This window comes from Salvia hispanica, chromosome 1 (genome assembly GCF_029641045.1).
Source record: "Salvia hispanica isolate PSC_SH4W2 chromosome 1, Shi_PSC_v1, whole genome shotgun sequence".
NCBI classification, from domain to species: domain Eukaryota; kingdom Viridiplantae; phylum Streptophyta; class Magnoliopsida; order Lamiales; family Lamiaceae; genus Salvia; species Salvia hispanica.
Genome location: NC_142692.1, coordinates 8,461,457 through 8,480,109, shown reverse-complemented (window position 1 = coordinate 8,480,109; position 18,653 = coordinate 8,461,457). Strand labels below are relative to the sequence as shown.

At 35.6% G+C, this 18,653-nt stretch overlaps 1 protein-coding gene across 1 annotated transcript; it reads right to left on the bottom strand.

The window, feature by feature from the left end:
• Positions 1-15,917: 15,917 nt before the first annotated feature.
• On the bottom strand, positions 15,918-16,456 carry LOC148933196 (uncharacterized). The gene is made up of 2 exons (XM_089056213.1): positions 16,379-16,456; positions 15,918-16,286 (listed from the first exon to the last, which is right to left on the bottom strand). Exons 1-2 carry the CDS (start codon positions 16,454-16,456, stop codon positions 15,918-15,920), a joined length of 447 nt encoding a protein of 148 aa, XP_088912339.1.
• Positions 16,457-18,653: the final 2,197 nt, after the last annotated feature.

Here is an 18,653-nt window from a genome sequence, read left to right as displayed (position 1 = left end):
TCTCATGAGCTATATATTAGCTGCTCACGTTTTTAAATATTTATCGACGATGTCATGTGCTATTTGACACAATACAACTTTATCACCAAATTATTGTTAGTATTACTTTCTGTTTTATATTAAAAACTATACTTATTACTACTTCTCAAGACAAATTAATAGTAATAAATTGGGCCACACAACAAAGATTCTAAAACTCGAAATAGTACTCTGTCTCTCTTCATAGCTTGAAATTTGTCAAACTTGGATTTTTACACTTGGATACCAATCTAAATAATGAACGATCGAGTGAACCTTAACCAAAATAAAAGATAAAATTAGAGTAGAGCCTCTGTAGCAACTTGTGGATTGATCATAATTTTACTTTTTAATTTCAAGCTAGTTTAAAACTATACTCAATCTTCAAATTCCCCTTCCGCAATTTGATGGTCTCTGTATTCTGATGAGAGCACCAACGACGGAAAAGTCTAGTCATATCTATGGTCTCCTCACCAATAGAATCGTCCCGAAAAGTTCTCTTATAGTAGAGACGCACCACCAGATCCCCTCTCGTGTCTTTTGTTATAGGGTATTGCACGGTGTAATTCAACGTCGATTTCGACCGGTCCGCCAGGTACCTACCGGTTTCCTTGATGGCCCCGCCGTCTAGTTTGACCTCCGAGAACACTCTGATATTCTGGCTGAACCACCGCTCGCACTGGAGGTTGTCAACCGAGACGAGGGTTAGATCGAAGCTCGTTGCATCCCCGAACTTTGTGGCTGGTGCGTGACTGCAAAATTTATGCCCAGTGTAGCTTTGCTCATTGCAGCTTTCCATTTCAACCTTTTATTTTATTTTGGATGATGAAGATTCTTGTTCAACATATATAGAGGTGATGATTCCCTCACAAATACTACTTGGTTTACTTTTCTATGGTTGTTGATTGATTACGCCATGCACCCTACTTCATGAATTGGTCCACGCGTGTTTTTGTTTATAACCATTCATTATACTATACTCCACCCGCCCTTTCTATTTTGATTCATCCCATAAAAGTATCTCCTTCTATTTTTGGTAACTTATGTTCTTAAATTGCGTATATTATACATTTTAGTATTTTGATGTATTTATTGATAAATGATGGAAAAAGATAGAAAAAAGGTGCAAAAAGGCCAAGGTGCAGCAGCCTCTGTTCGAGCCCATTTTGTCAAGAGTTTGAAATCCAATCAGTGCCTACTACATACCATTCTCTCTGTCTATGAAAGAGCTTCGCGTGGGTACCTTGAACATCTAAATCGGAGTTCTGTGGAGAAAGTTATGGTCATTTTATGAATGTCGTGCAATGCAAGCTGGCGAAAATTAAGGAAAGAAACAAATTGTTGCCAAATCTTTCCTAATAATGAAGAGCTCGAATTTACCATCTTTCCAATTACTTGGAGGATACTTTTTACCAATTCTAAATCTTTTTCAAGCCTATATATACCCTATAACCTATTTCATACTCCCTCCGTCCCTTAAAATTTGGCACCATTTGACCCGGCACGAGTTTTAAGAAATGTACTAGAAAGTGAGTTGAAAAAGTTAGTAGCATGTGGGTCCTACTTTTATATATTAATTTTAAAATAAAATGTTAATGAGAATGAGTTAGTGGAATGTGAGGTCTACTACCAAAAATAGTAAAAGTGAAAGGTGACAAATTTTTAGGGACGAACGAAAAATGAAATATGTGACAAATTTTCAGGGACGGATGGAGTAATATTTTTCTCAAAGCCTCCAATCCTCTCCCTCTCTATACTTCTTCCATCACATATTCCACATATAATTCTTCCATCTTCCATTTGAATGGAGCTCTGCATATCCAGGCAAGAGAAGACTGGAGACTGCACAATTCAACCTTGGGTTCTGTTTTGTTTTACTTCATGTCTAGTACTTTTTGTTATTTTTACTTATCTATGAGTAGGAAACATTTTTGTAGAATTTTTGGTAAATATACTATGATTTTGTGTTATATATTCAATTGTTTTTCCTTGTTAGCTCTTGTAGTTATTTCAATTTCTCTTGTGTTTATACATTTGTTTAATTGGCCATCTTATAAATGCATGTGGATTTTACTACAATAATCGAGAGATGAGTAGTCTAATTTGAAAGAGGAGAAATAGACGTCTTTGCCAGTATAATCAGGAGATTTGAGCCTTTGAAAGAAGCAAATTTATCTTAAGAGTTTTTAGAAATTATTATTAATTCTAAGAAGAAGACTTTGATTCTAGATAACAATCTATAAATTGTATATTTCGTTTACATCTTATTTTCCTCGTCCACACTATTCATACACACAATTATAATTTAGTAACAATTTAAAGATTGATACCTCCAACTAATCTTAAATGTGAAAACAAAGAATAAGTCTTGACTTTACTTGAATTTATAAGTTGACTGCATATATAGTCATATTTAATCCCTTGCAATTAATGCTATGCATATGATGTTTCCTTACACCACCAACCGTTTTGACTAGGTGAAGATTTCCTACATATACTAATATATCCTATGCTAGACCAATGAAGAAATAAGCACAACATACCTTAATTCCAACAGAACTCACACCACTCAAAAACAACATAATCAGTGCAGAAAATTCAAATTAATCCCTATTTGAGTCATTTCAACCATTCTCTGGACGGTAAATAGTGGTAGGAGTAGCATTCTTTTTCCTTCGATTTACGTTTTTTTTTTCTGAAGGTTGATAACGACGATTTGAATCAATAAGTCCATCAAGGTTTTAAGTTGACTATTTTATTTTACTCAAGGTCTTAAATATATATTACTCCCTCCGTCCACGAATAGGAGTTCCGTTTTTCCATTTTAGTCCGTCCGCGAATAGAAGTCCCGGTTGACTTTTATCATAAATGGTAATAGGGTCCCACCATCTACTAACTCATTCTATTCACATTTCATTAAAACTAATATATACAAGTGGAACCCCTATTCCACTAACTTTTTCCACCCATTTTTCTTAACATTTCTTAAAACCCGTGCCGCCCATGAATGAGACTCTTAATGACGGATGGAGGGAGTAATTCGTCCAGCCACTAGGCAGATATATAATAAATATATACAAGGTACGTAGTTTATAAATTAAATGAGTGTGACATGAGCAAAAAAATAGAAAGAAAATAGTAGTCCTATATGTCAGAGGTTTATCTAAAACTCCAACAATTGAAGGTAGTCGTTCAGGTTTTGGCCCCTATGAATCTTTGTTTAGGTAGCCCTTTCCGCCAGTATTCGGTGATCCTCTTTGATATTTTGATTGACGTCTATAGTGTTTCAAACTTTCAATACAAAACCAATTTGTTAAGTTGACTAATTAAGTTATTAATTGAATAATCAAACCTTAAAACTAACATTTGCAGAGGAATCTGGAAAATTGTCCGTGTAAGTACGGAATATGTGACATATACTCCCTCTGTTCCATAGTAATTGAAGCGTTTGTTTTCGACTGTTCCATAGTAATTGAAGCGTTTCTTTTCGACATGGATATTAAGAAAAATTGTGTTAGGTGAGTTAAGTAAATGGAGAATAAAGTGGAAAATGAAAAAGGTAGAGAGATAAAGAGATGAAAAAGTAAGAGAGAGGAAAGTAGGCGTGGAAAAATGTGTTGAATTTTACCAAAAATGGAAATGACTTTATTACTATGGAACGTACCAAAATAGCAAAATACTCTATTACTATGGAACGGAGGGGGTATAATGTAACAAGAAACAAAAAGTTCATTACTTTCCAGATTCGATCGAATAAAAGATTTTCAGTCCATCTAAAACACTTAATTATCCAATTACATGTCAAAATCCAAACCGTACTATCCATAATAAAACAGAGAATTAACAATTTGAAATACAAGCAAGGTGACATGAATGAACACTAATCAAAATACAAGATTTTTGGGTACACATGATTCTTTTTTTTTTTTTAATTTAATTTCTGGGTCAAGCAAAACGATAGGCAATATTCAAATCCCCCTTGGGCAATAGGAATGTCGCAGTATTCTGACGAGAGTCACGCCAACCATCGAAAAGTCTGCTCACATCAATGTTCACCTCACCAATACAAGTGTGTCCCACACTTCTCTTATAGAGTTATAGTAGAGACGCACCACCAGATTCCCTCCCGTTACATCTGCTACAGGGTAATGCACGGTGAAGTTCCACGTCGGATCCGGCCCGCCAGCCACGTACGTGTCGGTCCGCGTGATGGCACCGCCATCTAGTTGGACCTCGGCGTACACTCTGATTTGCCGGCCGATCAGCCGTTCGCACTGGAGGTTGTCGACGGAGACGAAAGTTAGATGGAAGATGGTTGCATCCCCAAACCTTGTGTTTGGTGTGATCAGGTCCATACGTCTTTCTGCGTAGTAGTAGTTTGCCATTGTTTTGATTTTGGATGATTCAGCTTTGTTGATCTACATATATCTATATATAAGTGAAGGAGATGATGCCCAACATTCCCTCACAAATAATTGGTTTAATTTTATTGACTAATTCAAGCCATGTTTATGTATGTACCTTAATTCATTAATTAATTAATTTTATTGACCTACTCAAGTCATATTGATGTACTCTAATTCATTAAGTGGTCCACATTACATGTGTTGTGTTGTGGACTATATCAAGTCTTGGCCCAGTGATTATATAAGATCAACTTGTCTACCTCGTTACTCTTATTAACTCATCTACCACTTCAACTTGGTTCTTCCCACTTGCAACGAGTGAAAGGAATGTTTATCAATTATAGTTTCTAATGCCAACACCATACAAGAATGACCCAACTGATAGAAAATTTTCATAAACCTTAGTTTCTTAAAAACAACATATATTATCATGAAACTATTTACATGAGGTCCCGAAATCCTAAAAACTGAAAAGGAAATAATTGAAAATTAAATAAAATAGTAAAATGACCATTTCACCCCTCAAATAATGCCTGATGGACAAAATCTGTCATGAATCAGCATTCCTCCATGGAGTTTTGAGTTCAATTCCTTAGCTCATTTCGCAAGTCTTATAGCTTGCTAAGTATGCATTTTCTCTAAATTAAATTACAATCTACCAATGTATAGGTGAACAACACTCAAGGAAGATAGAAATAAAAGAATAAGTCTCAACTTAAACCGACTATATAGTCCACTTTATTTCTTAATCTCTATGTCAAAAGGAAGTGTCTGGATTATGGCGGAATGGAGGACAGTATTTGGCTAACTTTTAAATGTTTAAGAAAAGTAATAAAAATTGACAATTAAAAAATGAGAATTATTTCAGTTTGGACCAACTATATGGGGCTCAGGTTAAATCTATGCTAACCTTATTGGGTTGCAAGCTATTCGAATTAGGGTCATTTGGTTGTGATTTTTTTTCGGACTATACATTTTCAAACTCAAATACTAGTATAAATTTGTCGGATTATTTGGGCCAACTCATGATTTTCAGGTTGAAGTAACATATCTACGTGTGACCTATTGTTACATCAATAATGATGACACACACTCCAAATGCCATAATAGCTACAATGTCACAAATGTATATTTCTAGTTAAATTTTTGAGTGCCATGAAATATTAATTTATAGAAATCCCGTGTAATCCGAGAAAGAGGTCTTATTTGATTGAAGGAAGTAATAAACTGGGCCACATAACTAAATGTCTAAAACTATTCAGTACTCCTCTTACTCATAGCTACCTTGAATTTATTAACTTCGATTTTTACACTTAGGTACTAATTTAAACAGTGAATGAATGAATGAACACTAACCAAAATACAAGATTAAATTACACTAGCAACTTGTGGATTGATCTTGTCCTACCCTACACATCTTCATTTTATTTTTAATTTCTACCAAATTCAAAACGATAGCCAATATTCAAATTCCCCTCCGGCGAATGGAATGTTGCAGTATTCTGACAAGAGGCACGCCAACCATCGAGTAGTCTACTCACATCTATCTGCACCGGATCACCAATACAACTGCGCCACATAGTTCTTGTTGGTTTTATGGAGTTACAAGAGATAACCGAGCGTAATACAACCCAAGAAGGAATATAGAAAAGAACTGAAACGAAAATTACAAACGGAAATCGAAACTATAAACCGTAGGAAAAGGAAATAGCCGAGTCGAGGAGGCCTCTTTCCGCAAGACGAGATACGCCCCGGTAGTGCTCTTCGGATTGGCGTTTCGTCCCCAAAGATAAAACGGCTGCGTCTCTGGTGAAGCAGCACCGCTATCAACAGAGCTCCGGCGAACTGGATGGAGGAGAGGGTAGAGCTTTCGACAGAAAACAATGCAGAGAGGGAGAGAGCTTATGATGCAGAATGCTTTCTAGTGTTTGATGTGTGTAGAATGCATGGAATGGCTAGCCTATTTATAGGCTCAGTCCACTGCAGGGGTCAACATAGCCTTGATGGCTGTCATCAATGTTAGACCGTAACGGTCGTCGGTTACGAGGCGTTACAAGCCGTTACGTGGACTGTCATGTGTCAGCCACGTTGGCTTACCGCGTCATACTGACGAGGTGTCATCCCGCTTGGCTCGCTGACGTGGAAACGGTGGTGGTCTAAAAAGAAATAGACCCACTAGCCGTGGGCCAAGCCCACAACTAAGCCCAAGCACCAAGCCTACGAATAAGCCCAAAGAACAGCCCAAAAACCACCCAAAGACCAATTGCCAATTGCCAAGATCCAAGGACAAGGGCACGAGGCTCGCGGCTCGCGCGTGTGCGCGCGTGTGGGCTCTTACAACCCATCTTAGTCCACTATAATTATTACATGTAATAATCATTCTTAATTAAATACTAGTTTAATAAGGTTGTAGCTTTCAATGTGGGATAATTAACTCTCTTAATTATTCCCTAAACTTCTCTCATAGCTCATTAAGTTTGCAATTTTGTACAACTTTAATCAATTATTTCTCACTCACCGGGAATCGGATTTGAGAAAATAAATATACCACGGTCATCTACTCCGAACGTAGATCGACGCTATATCATTTAATTTTACAAAATTAAATGTCTCGTTGAATATAATTGGTCAAAGTTCATTGACCGGACATAGATTCCAACAGTTCTCTTATAGTAGAGACGCACCACCAGATTCCCTGCCGTTGCCTTTGTTATACGATAAGGCACCATGAAGTTCCACGTTGAAATCGTCCCGTCCGCCACGTACGCGTCGGTTTTCGTGACAGTGCCGCCATCTAGTTGGACCTTGGCGTAGACTTTGATCTCCTGGCCAATCAGCCGTTCGCACCGGTGGTTCTCGACCGAGATGAGGGTTAGATGGAAGTCCGTTGCATCCCCGAACCTTGAGTTTGGTGAGGGGTGTACATGTCTTGAAACCCACCTGTTTCCCATTTTTAAATTTTGGATGATGAAGCAGTGTTGTTCTACATATATATAGCTATAGGTGATGATGCCCCAACATTATATTTTGTGGTTTGTGGTTGTTGAATAGTTCAAGCCATGCATGTACCCTACTTCATGAATCGGTCCACACTTGTTTTGTTGTGGACAGTGGACTATATCACCATCACCTTTTTGTGACTGAACTTGGCTGTGTGAATCCCATTTTAACTGTTTTTAGGACTTTATTTTCTATTCTTTCTTTTTCAATTTTTAGGGTTTTTGGGCCTATATAGTTGAAAAACTGTTTGTACAGTCAGTGTTATTACTAATAAATTTCGTTTTCAATTTTAGGTGCTCTTAGATTCTATTCGATCGATCATTTTTGCATGGTATTGGTATAAATAAGATTACGAAATCCAATTGGACATTTGATAATGAAAAAAGATTCGCATCTTATTTTCCTCATCCACTCTATTCATACACACAATTGTAGTAGTAACAACTTAAAGATTGATATCTCCATAACAAAACTTGAAATATGTGGAAATAGGACCTAGGTACATAGTAGCTAAGCTAAGTACGCATTTTCTATAAATTAAATTTACAAATTACCAGTAGTCGAGCAACAGTCAAGGAAGATGAAAACATAGAAAAAGTTTTAACTTGAGTTGACTGTCTAGTAATAATAAACCCCTCTCAATTAATACTATGCACATGATGGTTCCTTAAAATTTATTGCACCACCAACCATTTTTAATAAGTGAAGCTTCCCTATGCAATAAGCACACCATACCTTAATTCCAACACAAATCACACAACAAATTAAACAAAACATATACTAACAGGGATTGCAGAAAATTCAAAATTATCCTTGTTGTGTCATTTCGAACACTCTCTGGAGAAGAGGTAAATAATGTTAATACCAATGTTTTAAAACTCGGATCGGCCAGTCGACCGACGAGGCTACTGGTTCACGGTTCAACCGGTCCGACCGATTCAATCACTGGTCGAACCGTTTTACCTTGCAAATATAAAAATTAAATATACTCTTACAAAATATATTAAATTTAGTGAGTAGGAGTATATTAGAATTAATAGTAACATATGACAAAAACATATATTAAACATTTTAAGTAAATTAAATATTAAGAGTATTTAAAATAAGTGAACGGTAAAATCTAAATAATTATTAAATACATAAATTTTTAATTAATGTAGCAAAAAGAATTACATATTTTACATATAATAAATAGATAAAATTCATATTATCTCAAAAACATTTATGTGGTGAAATAATATTATAGACAATATATAAAACTAAACATCAATTTTTAGTTAATTTGGATAAATATATACTATAATAGTATTATTAGTTAATACATAAAATTAAACTTGAATTATTAGTAAGTTTGGAGTAATATTTAGTAAATATGGAGTAATAAACTATATTAATAATATACAACTATATAATATTAAATCTTAGGTAAAATTATTTTTTCATATATATATTACACCAATAAAAATAAAATTTAGTGGCTTATAGTTAAAATTAAACATACAACAACTAAAAATTATTTAAAAGTATAAAACTAAACTCAAATTATTAATTTGTGTGGGAAAAAAATTATAGATTTAATATATAACAATAATTAATGTTCACAAGATTTCATTCAAGATCATGTGGTGAAGTGGTAGAAATGTTGGTTTCTTACCTAGAGGTCTAGGGTTCAATCCCCTCTACTCACATATTCTAAACAAGCATTTTAAACATAAAAACCGGTTCCCAGTTTCCGGTTCGACCGGTCGGTTTCGACGGTTCAAGGCGGCCTAACATACTAATGGTTTTTGGGGCTGAACCAGACCAGCTACCTGTTCGCGGTCCGACCGGTCGAACCGGCTGGTCCGGTCCAATTTTTAAAACACTGGTTAATACTAGTAGTACTTTTTTTCCTACGTTTTTGTTATAAATGCTGCAAAAAGAAGACTTCCCAATGAACCGTTTGATCCTGCAGCTAGACTATGCAACTATTGATCTAATGTTGCAACACAAAGAGTTCATAAGGTGGATGAACGGAATAAAGTGTTAGGTTTGGTATACTGAAAAACATGTTTCGAGCAAGTTTCGCGCGAATAGAATCTTGCTTGTATACGTAAAACTCTACAATCCACTTTTAACCCGATTCAGTATTATTCGAGCAGTCTCGCACGAATAAAATCACTATTATTATTACATTGTGTTTGCTTTTACATTTATAAGATGTTTTACAAACATTTAAATGCATAAGAAGTAAACAAAGTCTAAGTCTTTTGCTTAGTAGACCGGTTGTGGGCATCGTCCACTTTAAGGTAACACGGTCAGATCTATGCAATGCTTTGCAAAAGAAAAAGAAGAATTTCACAACCTAGATAGGCTTTGGCTACCTATCGTGAAAGGTTGCAATGTTAGTCCGCATATTTCTAAGCCTTACTGAAATAAGATGACATTGGTGTGGTATAGCACTGAACGGATCTAACAGCAAGACGTGTCTTTATGTTATCTACTGAAAGACTAGGTCTTGATAAAATACTATTTCTTAATCTACATATGTTAGCATTGAGCATACGGTATTGATTATGCACTACTTTGACTTATCAAATGGTGCGGGTTTTTCGCAACCCAATAATCCTGATATATTGGGTAGTGGTGATTAATATCTAGCGGTGCTAGGATTGCTATTATGTTGAAACGTGCGCGAGGTGAGTCTCGTTTGATAATGTCCTCAAGAGGAGCTCGAACAAGGTTTTATTATTCGGAAAACTGGCCAGTTGGAGTTTTATTACTCAATGAATAATAAATAAGTGTTTCTCGCTAAGTCCACTCTTGGAATTAATAAGATATTAATTAATTAAGTCCATAGCAGACATTAATTAATTAATGGACATTTATATCTTAAGCGCGAGAAATAAATAATAAAAGTGGAAACCCGGATTACTTGTAATTTCGGATTTGGATGGGGAGAGTTCAATATTACTTCTGTAGTGACTGCTCGTAATATTCCAATATAAGGTTGTATTAAATTGTAGGTTCAATTTAATTAGTAAAAAGCTAATTGGGCGAGCCCATATCCAAAACCTTCCATAGATCCCTGTCTGGGCCCAAAAGGAAGTTAATATAAATAGGAGAATAAAGGATACATAAATCATTATTATTATTACTCATAATTTTTGTCCCCCTCTACCCAGAGGAGTTCGAATTTCTCTCCTAATTGGAGAAGGATTTCTTTTGTCTTCTTTATTCGAGTCCTAGTATTTTGATAAGATCAGTCCACCCTGATATCGAGATACAGTTCGGGAACCAGAGAGAAGATCTGTGGTCTAGTATTGAAGATCATCGTGGAGAAGACGCGAGCAATCGACGATTCTTTGGAGAATTAAACCGGTAACTCTAAACCGTGGAATTCATGTTTTAGGATTTACTTTCTATGAGCATGAATTATTTGCGTTCTAGCATGCAATTATCTGTTTAACATGTGAATTGATTAATCGCATAATCGATCAAATAGATCCACGTCTGATTTATTTGTTTTGTACAAGTCTTTCACTGTGCAAGGGGCACCAAACCCCATCATAAAGTCCATCAAGGTCTAAAGCTAGTCTATATTCTTCTTATCCTATGAGAATATTACATTCCACTAGTGACAATAGCTATCGGTATTTTTAATTAGATAAAGAAATGATTTAAGTTTTGCAAGCATGGTTTGTTTAAATTATCTGTTTTGTAGTGTTCTAACATAAAAGTAGATAAGTTTCTTTCGAATCTTAGAATTTCTGTTATGATTCTATTCAATAATAATTGTATAGTAAAAAGGTGTCAAAGCTCAAATTATATACTCTTCCAAATCACAATATTCCTTTATAACAGAAAAAGTATTGAAAAATTTAGCCTTATAACAAGCATTCCTGTTTATTGTGAATTATAAATGAAAATTTCCCTCCTTGTATTCACAAAAACAGTCTTATTTTTGTTACATGTCTATTAAAATTAGTATTCATATACTTTTCCTATCTTTTGTACTTTTTCCTTTTTAATCTCCACCATTCAATATTAAGATCTAAGGGCCGAAATTAGGGCCTGATCTAATCAATTTTATTCATTAAAAAAATAGAAAAGGGCGTTTAGAGGAATTCCATTAACGTCGGTTATGGTAAGTCCATGATTCTCTCATTCACAAAATATTCTAGCGGTTTTATTCAACACATTAAAGAATTCTTTCTTCTCTTTCACGATTAATCTCTCATCATTCTCCATTGAACTAAATTCTGCTTTAAAAAAATCGTGCGAAAGTTTCATTTTGTAATTATCGTTTACAGAATATTTTTTGGGAGAGTACCGGGAATATTTTCTGTACAAGTAATTACTTCTAAAATGGAAGAAGGTTGTTCTGCAACAATGGACGAAGCTTATGCTTCAACAATGGAAGAAGGTAAATTGTTTAGAACATTCTCTGAGTATTGTTCTCTGAATATTATCGTTGGGCTTGGATGGATGTAGTAAGTAGGGATTAACGCAACCCTTTTCGATTTTCTGTAACTGTTAATTGTTTCTAGTTCTATAGCAGACGTTAACAAGGAGCATTAGTTTACTTATGGGCTCGGCTAGGGTTTGGAATTGAGGCCGACAGGGATGTCTTTATTTGATAAACTTAATGTACAATTTTTAAGTTTATAATGTAAAGTATTAAATAAATAATGCACGTTTTATTTTGTATGGGCTAGGGTTTAGAAACGTGGCGGCTAGAGTGTTGTTTTATTTGATAATCTTAATTTACATTCATTAATGGATAATGTACAGTTGTGAATAAATAATTCAAGTTTTATTTTGTCTTGATTAGGGTTTAGACACGTGGCGGCTCGGGTGTGGTTTTATTAGATACAGATAATGTAGATTTAGTACTGTATAATTCAAATTATTAGATAGATAATGCACGTTTTATAATTCATAATGTTTATGTTAGCTGAGATTTTGTTTTTGTGATTGTGTGCAGTGGTTGTTGTACCTGACTGTTCGAAAGATTTGAAGCCTGTGGTTGGGCAGAAGTTCAAATCACTAGATTTTGGTTTCGCGTTCTACGATGGGAACTGCTACAACATTCGCCTCTGAGAAGAGGCGAATGATTGAACAGTTTTATGGAATGGAAATGCGGAAGTCGTTGGGGTCCACCCTCCGGATGTGGTGAAGACGAAGGGGCACGCGAGCAGCTCCGCTAGTCGTCTGATTTCCAAGAGAGAAAAGGCTATCAAGGATGCTACTAGGCCCTTTAGACGGTGTAAGACGTGCGATAAGTTGTGTCATCACGACTCTAGAAATTGTCCAATGCTTAAAGTGAATGGGTTGGCAGCGAAAGCGCTCATATAAATCAATTACATAATAATTCCGATCTATTTAGCCGATTATTTAGACAAATTCTATTTGCGTAATTATCACATGTATCATGCTCAAAACTCAAATAAAACATGCTTTAAATTAATTGAAACCTAAAACATGCTTTTCTACGGTTTAGCCATTATACCTTGAAGATTCTCCAAAGAACCGAAGATGGCTAGCGCCTTCTCCACGTGAAGATCTTTAGTACAAAACCACGGATCTTTTGTCTGTTTCCCGGACTGTAAACTGATATCAGGGTGGGCTGATCTCACCTGTGTACTAGGACTTAAATAAAGAAGACAGAAATCCTTTCCCACAGAGGAGAAGAAAAATCATCCCTCTTCTATGAAGAGAGGGGGACGAAAATTTTAGAGAGAAAAACTAGTGTTTTTCTGTCTCCTTTATTCTCCTATTTATAATAAGTCACATATTGGGCCAAGACAGGGATCTATGGAAGGCTTTGGATATGGGCTCCTCCAATTAGCTTTTTACTAATTAAATTAAACCAATTTAATACAAGCTTATAATTGGAATATTACGAGCAGCCACTACAGAAGTAATATTGCACTCCCCATCCTAATCCAAAATTATAAGTACTTCGGGTTTCCATTACTTGATACTTATTTTCCGCGCTTAAGATAGAAACATCCATTAATTAATTATTTTCTGCTATGGACTTAATTAATTAATATCTTATTTATTCCAAGAGATGACTCAGCAAGAAAAACTTATTTATTATTTTTTATCAAACGAGACTCACCTCGCGCACGATTCAACATAATAGCAATCCTAGCACCGCTAGATATTAATCACCACTACCCAATATATCAGGCTTATTGGGTTGCGAAAAACCCGCACCATTTGGTAAGTCAAAGTAGTGCATAATCAATACCGTATGCTCAATGCTAACGTACACTGATTAAGAAATAACAATTTACAAGACCTCGTCTTTCAGTAGATAGCATAAAAACTGTCTCGATGTTAGATCCATTCAGTGCTATACCAAACCAATGTCATCTTATTTCAGTAAGGCTTAGAAATAATCGGACTGACATTGCAACCTTTCACGATAGGTAGTCTAAGCCTATCTAGGTTGTGAAATTATTCTTTTTCTTTGTTTAGAACTGACCGTGTTACCTTAAAGTGAACGACGCCCACAACCGGTCTACTAAAACAAAGACTTAGACTTTATTAAGTTACTTATACATTTAAACATGTAATAAACATCTATTAAATGTAAAACATAACAACATTATGATAAAAATAATCTGTTTATTCCTTTGGAAAATAAAATAAGAGTTTTAATAGTATTCAATCACTCGAAAGGTGATTTCTAGTATACAAACTCTAACATAAAGAGCTTGCAACGGAGAATGAGCTGCGTAAGGGAAAGAGGAAATGTTGATGTATTTTGATTATAACAACATTATTTGTTTTTGTTTTACGTTTTATGTTCATCATTGAGGTCGATGTCTTCTCATTGTGAACAAAGTTTTGGAAATGATTGCTCATTTTAAATTGGTTTTTGTGCATTATTGTTATCTATATGTTACATTATTTGTATTTAGTACTTAATACTTTTTTAGAATTACTACAGAAGACGGGCATTTTGGAGAAACAATATTTACCTTAATGTGAATAACAGTGCATTACATACATAGTTTCATAGATTACAATTGTAGATTCATTACATTATTTTGTTATACGCACTGCATCAGTATCTCATAAAGGTGCATTATAAATGAAATTACTTACATTATTTGTTTACTTACATGCATTAATTGCTGAGCTTGTTGTAAAACATTATAATATTCAATAATTGTGTTTTACATTATTCCCTATACATTTTACATTATTAAGCAATAAATTGACATTATTAAGTTATTTTCAGCTAGGCCTGCTTATTCGGCCGGTTCCGGTTCTAACCGGACCGGTTGACCGGTTAACTGGTTTTAAATTTTCATAAATCCTAGAACCGGAACCGATCGGTTCCGGTTTGGAACCGGCCGGTTAAGAACCGGTCGATTCCGGTTCTGAACCGGAACCGATGTGTAATTTTAATCCGAATTTATTTATAATGTTAGATAGTTCAATACTAAAAAAATAATAAGCCAACATCTAGAAATATAACAAATAATACATAAAAAAATCAAGTAAATACACAAAAGTACAAACCAACAATACAATAATATTCATATATGGATAAGAGTGATGTCAAGTGTAGTAGGTCGGACTAGTTTATGTTAGCAATTTTTTAATAAAAAAAATAGGAGTTCTAAACTTTAGCAATTTTTTAAAAAAATAAATTTTAAAATTGAATTCAATTTCCCCTTTTTGGCTAAACAAATATTCAATGGAATTTCTAATATAACTAATTGATCTTGTTGTGACTTTTTGGTTTATAACGGAACAGTTAATAAATTATTCACAAACATGTTAAAATCGTATGTTAAATGAATTGTTACATATATTTGTTATAAAGTTAAATTTCTATCATATGAAATGATATTGTAATTGTATAAGTTTCAAAAACAAACTTATGATATCCTACTCATTGTAGATAGTTCATAAAAAATTGATTGGGGAAATAATTGTAGATTCAAAGTATCATGGTTTAAACATTTTAAATACTTCAGAAACAGAGCTCGCAAATCTAATACTTTTAAATCTAAAAATCACGCAATGTTTCTTTATTTTATTTTAATTCAAAATTAATTCAATTAAATTAGATTTATTAGTATATTAAATTATAAAAAAATAAAATTGAATTATAATCCGGTTCCCGGTAAGGAACCGGAACCGACCGGTTCCGAACCGGAACTGGTTTTATTTAAAAAGTTGGAACCGGAACCGGAACCGGAAAATTCGGTTCCGGTTCCTTAATTAACCGGTCGGTTCCAGTTCTGGTTCCGGTTAACCGAGAACTGGAGAACCGTTTAAGCACCCCTATTTTCAGCCATTACAAGTTTTGTGCAGCAAAATATTAGTACCAAAATATCTAACATCTTGAAACCTTTTTTAGCACAATGTATATTGTTCCCAAACATTCCAAGCCACAAATCGGCTATTCCCCTTCCAACATCAGTATTTTTCAAAAAACAGCAAGTTCCAATCAAAATATATAGTTTCCAAACACCATTCAGACGATCACTCGATCCCATAATTCTCAACCCACTTTTCGAAGGTGAACTTTGAAGGCTTCTCCATCCAATGCTTGGTGGCTTGAGTTTGGTTGGTTGCAGTTTTGAAGTTATGTGGAGAAGTAAGCATGGCCGTTGTAAACTTCATCCGCAACATTTCCAGGCTCTTTGTCCCTTTGGCGCTTAGTCCGCATTCCCAATCTTTCTCCCTCTCTCCAAAGTACGTCTCCATGTGCCTCATCACATAGACCCCCGTGTCCACGGTGCCGCTGTTGTTCCTCCAAGGCATTGTCACGACATGTGCATTACATTTTCTGACCTGTGCCGCCATTTTTGCCATTTTGGACTTGGTAAGTGATGCTGTGAAGAACTTTTTCTACACCTAAAAAAAACAAAACTTTAACAAAGACTAATAATGTACATTTTGGCGTATATAATGCCGATGAGATACAGGTCCATATTACATACCAGCAACGAGGGTGTGTTCCCATATTTTTCTCCAAATGTCCCGTGTGTTTCAGCCAAGGTGTGGTCTATGATGTTCATCTTGCCATTTGGCAGATCGAAACAATCACGTATTGATGGGTCGTCCCACAAATAGGGAAGAAGAACTGCACAACGAAAGTTTCATTACCGGACCTTATAATATCTCCATTACGAATGAACTTAATTGAATTATTACACTACAACTAACCATGTCAAATTTTTCCCATAGAAAGCTCCCAGTTCCTAGCGCTTCCTCCAACAACCTTGTCAAGAATGTATCGAACTGGAATTCTTCTGTCCATTCGGGACGTGCGTCGACCATTGATTGTCGCTGTAGTTTATTTGTGTCAGAATTTTACAGAATGTTAGTTATTAAAGTATGTTGACAAAAACAGTAAAATATTGTTCACTTACGCATCGTTTTGTAGAGAAGAACAGCCTCGAAACAGTCTCCGGTGCCCTACTCTTTTCCATTGTATTCAGGTAAGAGCTCCACGTATCGATAACATCATATCAGGACTCACTGGCTTGAATGGCGCTAAAGATTGAAACTCGAGTTGCACAGTAGTATGAAATGTGTCGTAGTAGACAACAGAATCCCTAGACGTGTTTACACCGTTAAAAAAACTAAACATTTGCCAAGCATATTTTACTGGAAAATTAACAAATTTACCTGTTCTTATCTGCTGTGCTAAGAACCCAGTAGTACAACTGCTTGTCCACTGTGTGTGGCTTTGCTGTCACTCTGACTACTCTCTCGTTGAATAGAGAACGGGCAGCCAGACTTGTTTTTTCACTTGAGTTGTTGCCTTCTTAACAAAATATAGATAGACATAAATTATAAAAAACACAGCAACAACCCTAAATGTTAAAATTCACATGTCTACTACTTTAATGTTTGCCTTAACTAAGATTTTTGATACCTCATCCGCACCCGAATCCTGTTGGATGTGTTTCCCTTTCCATTTTCCTTGATCAACAACCTTCCCAATAACCTTGTCTTTAGCACTCCCACCTTTTAAGGGCTGTGTTGTTATCACGATCCCCTTAAGCGGTGCTGCAGTGTGTTCCTTTAACAAGAAAAAAAATAAGCAACCGAATAATACATGACATCAACATAATAATGTATCAAATGAGATCTTTAATTAAGATATCCAACCACTTTTTGAATGTCCAACTGTTTGCCCTTGGTTCCCTTAGACGCTCCCTCCCAAAGAGGCTGTTTTCTCTTGGTAGCCGGGACCTCAGCGCGTTTCTCTTTGGTTGTCTGATTTAAAAAATATATGACTTTAACAAATAAACTATGTAATGCAGCCAGACAGACATTTAATGTAAGGAAACAATGTCAATAATGTAACATTACTATTACACAATGAAAGTAATGCTGAAGACGTATTTACCTTGAGGGTCTCCTGAGCGGCTGCATTCTTTGATGGAGAGTTTTTCATCTCGGCTTTTGTCTTAGCCCTTGAATCCTCCTTCTCTTTCCCAACAACATCTTCAGCAATCGGATTAGACCCCTGCACACAATGGGAGAGCAATTCAGAAATTATAATAATGTACATAATTAGAAACACTTAAGGCTTTAGTTTCTCAACAAACTACCTCAGTGTGCGAGATTGGTGGATTTTCAAGTCCATCACCACCACCAGCTTCTTGTATGATACCAGGGGTATCATTGCCTATCGGCTCGTGCATTTGGATGTCCTCTACCAGGTCATCAGCTGTAGGATGATCACCAACTGGCACATGTTGGGGTATATCATCATTAATGTTAACCCCTGAACCACCAACACCTTCTGTCCTTTGTGTTGTCTGTGTAGCAAAAGGGTCAGGACATTCAAAACCCTCTAGCACAAATGAAGGCCTATCGAATCCTCTTGTAATCGTCTTCTTCTTGTCATAGGCCGCCATCATTTTTTCCATCTCTGCAATCCACTCTGGACTGTACTTCTCTTCGTTTTTCCTTGTCTGAGTCAATTGTGTAACAATTTCTTCATCTTGAACCACTCTCTCATCCTCTAATCCCAACAACTTCTTTCCTATTTGACTCCCTACTCGGATGCACTGATCCTCCAGCAGTTCAACATGTATCATTTTGAAATCCTCTACCCACGTCGTGATGGCATGGCCCATGAGCACGCTTGACGCGATGAACTTATCTCGTATACGTTTTGCTCTATGCGTGTTTTGTGCTGCACCGTCTCCTCTGTTCACAGCCTCCAACCTCCTAGCTTCCTCATCCATCAAATACTTT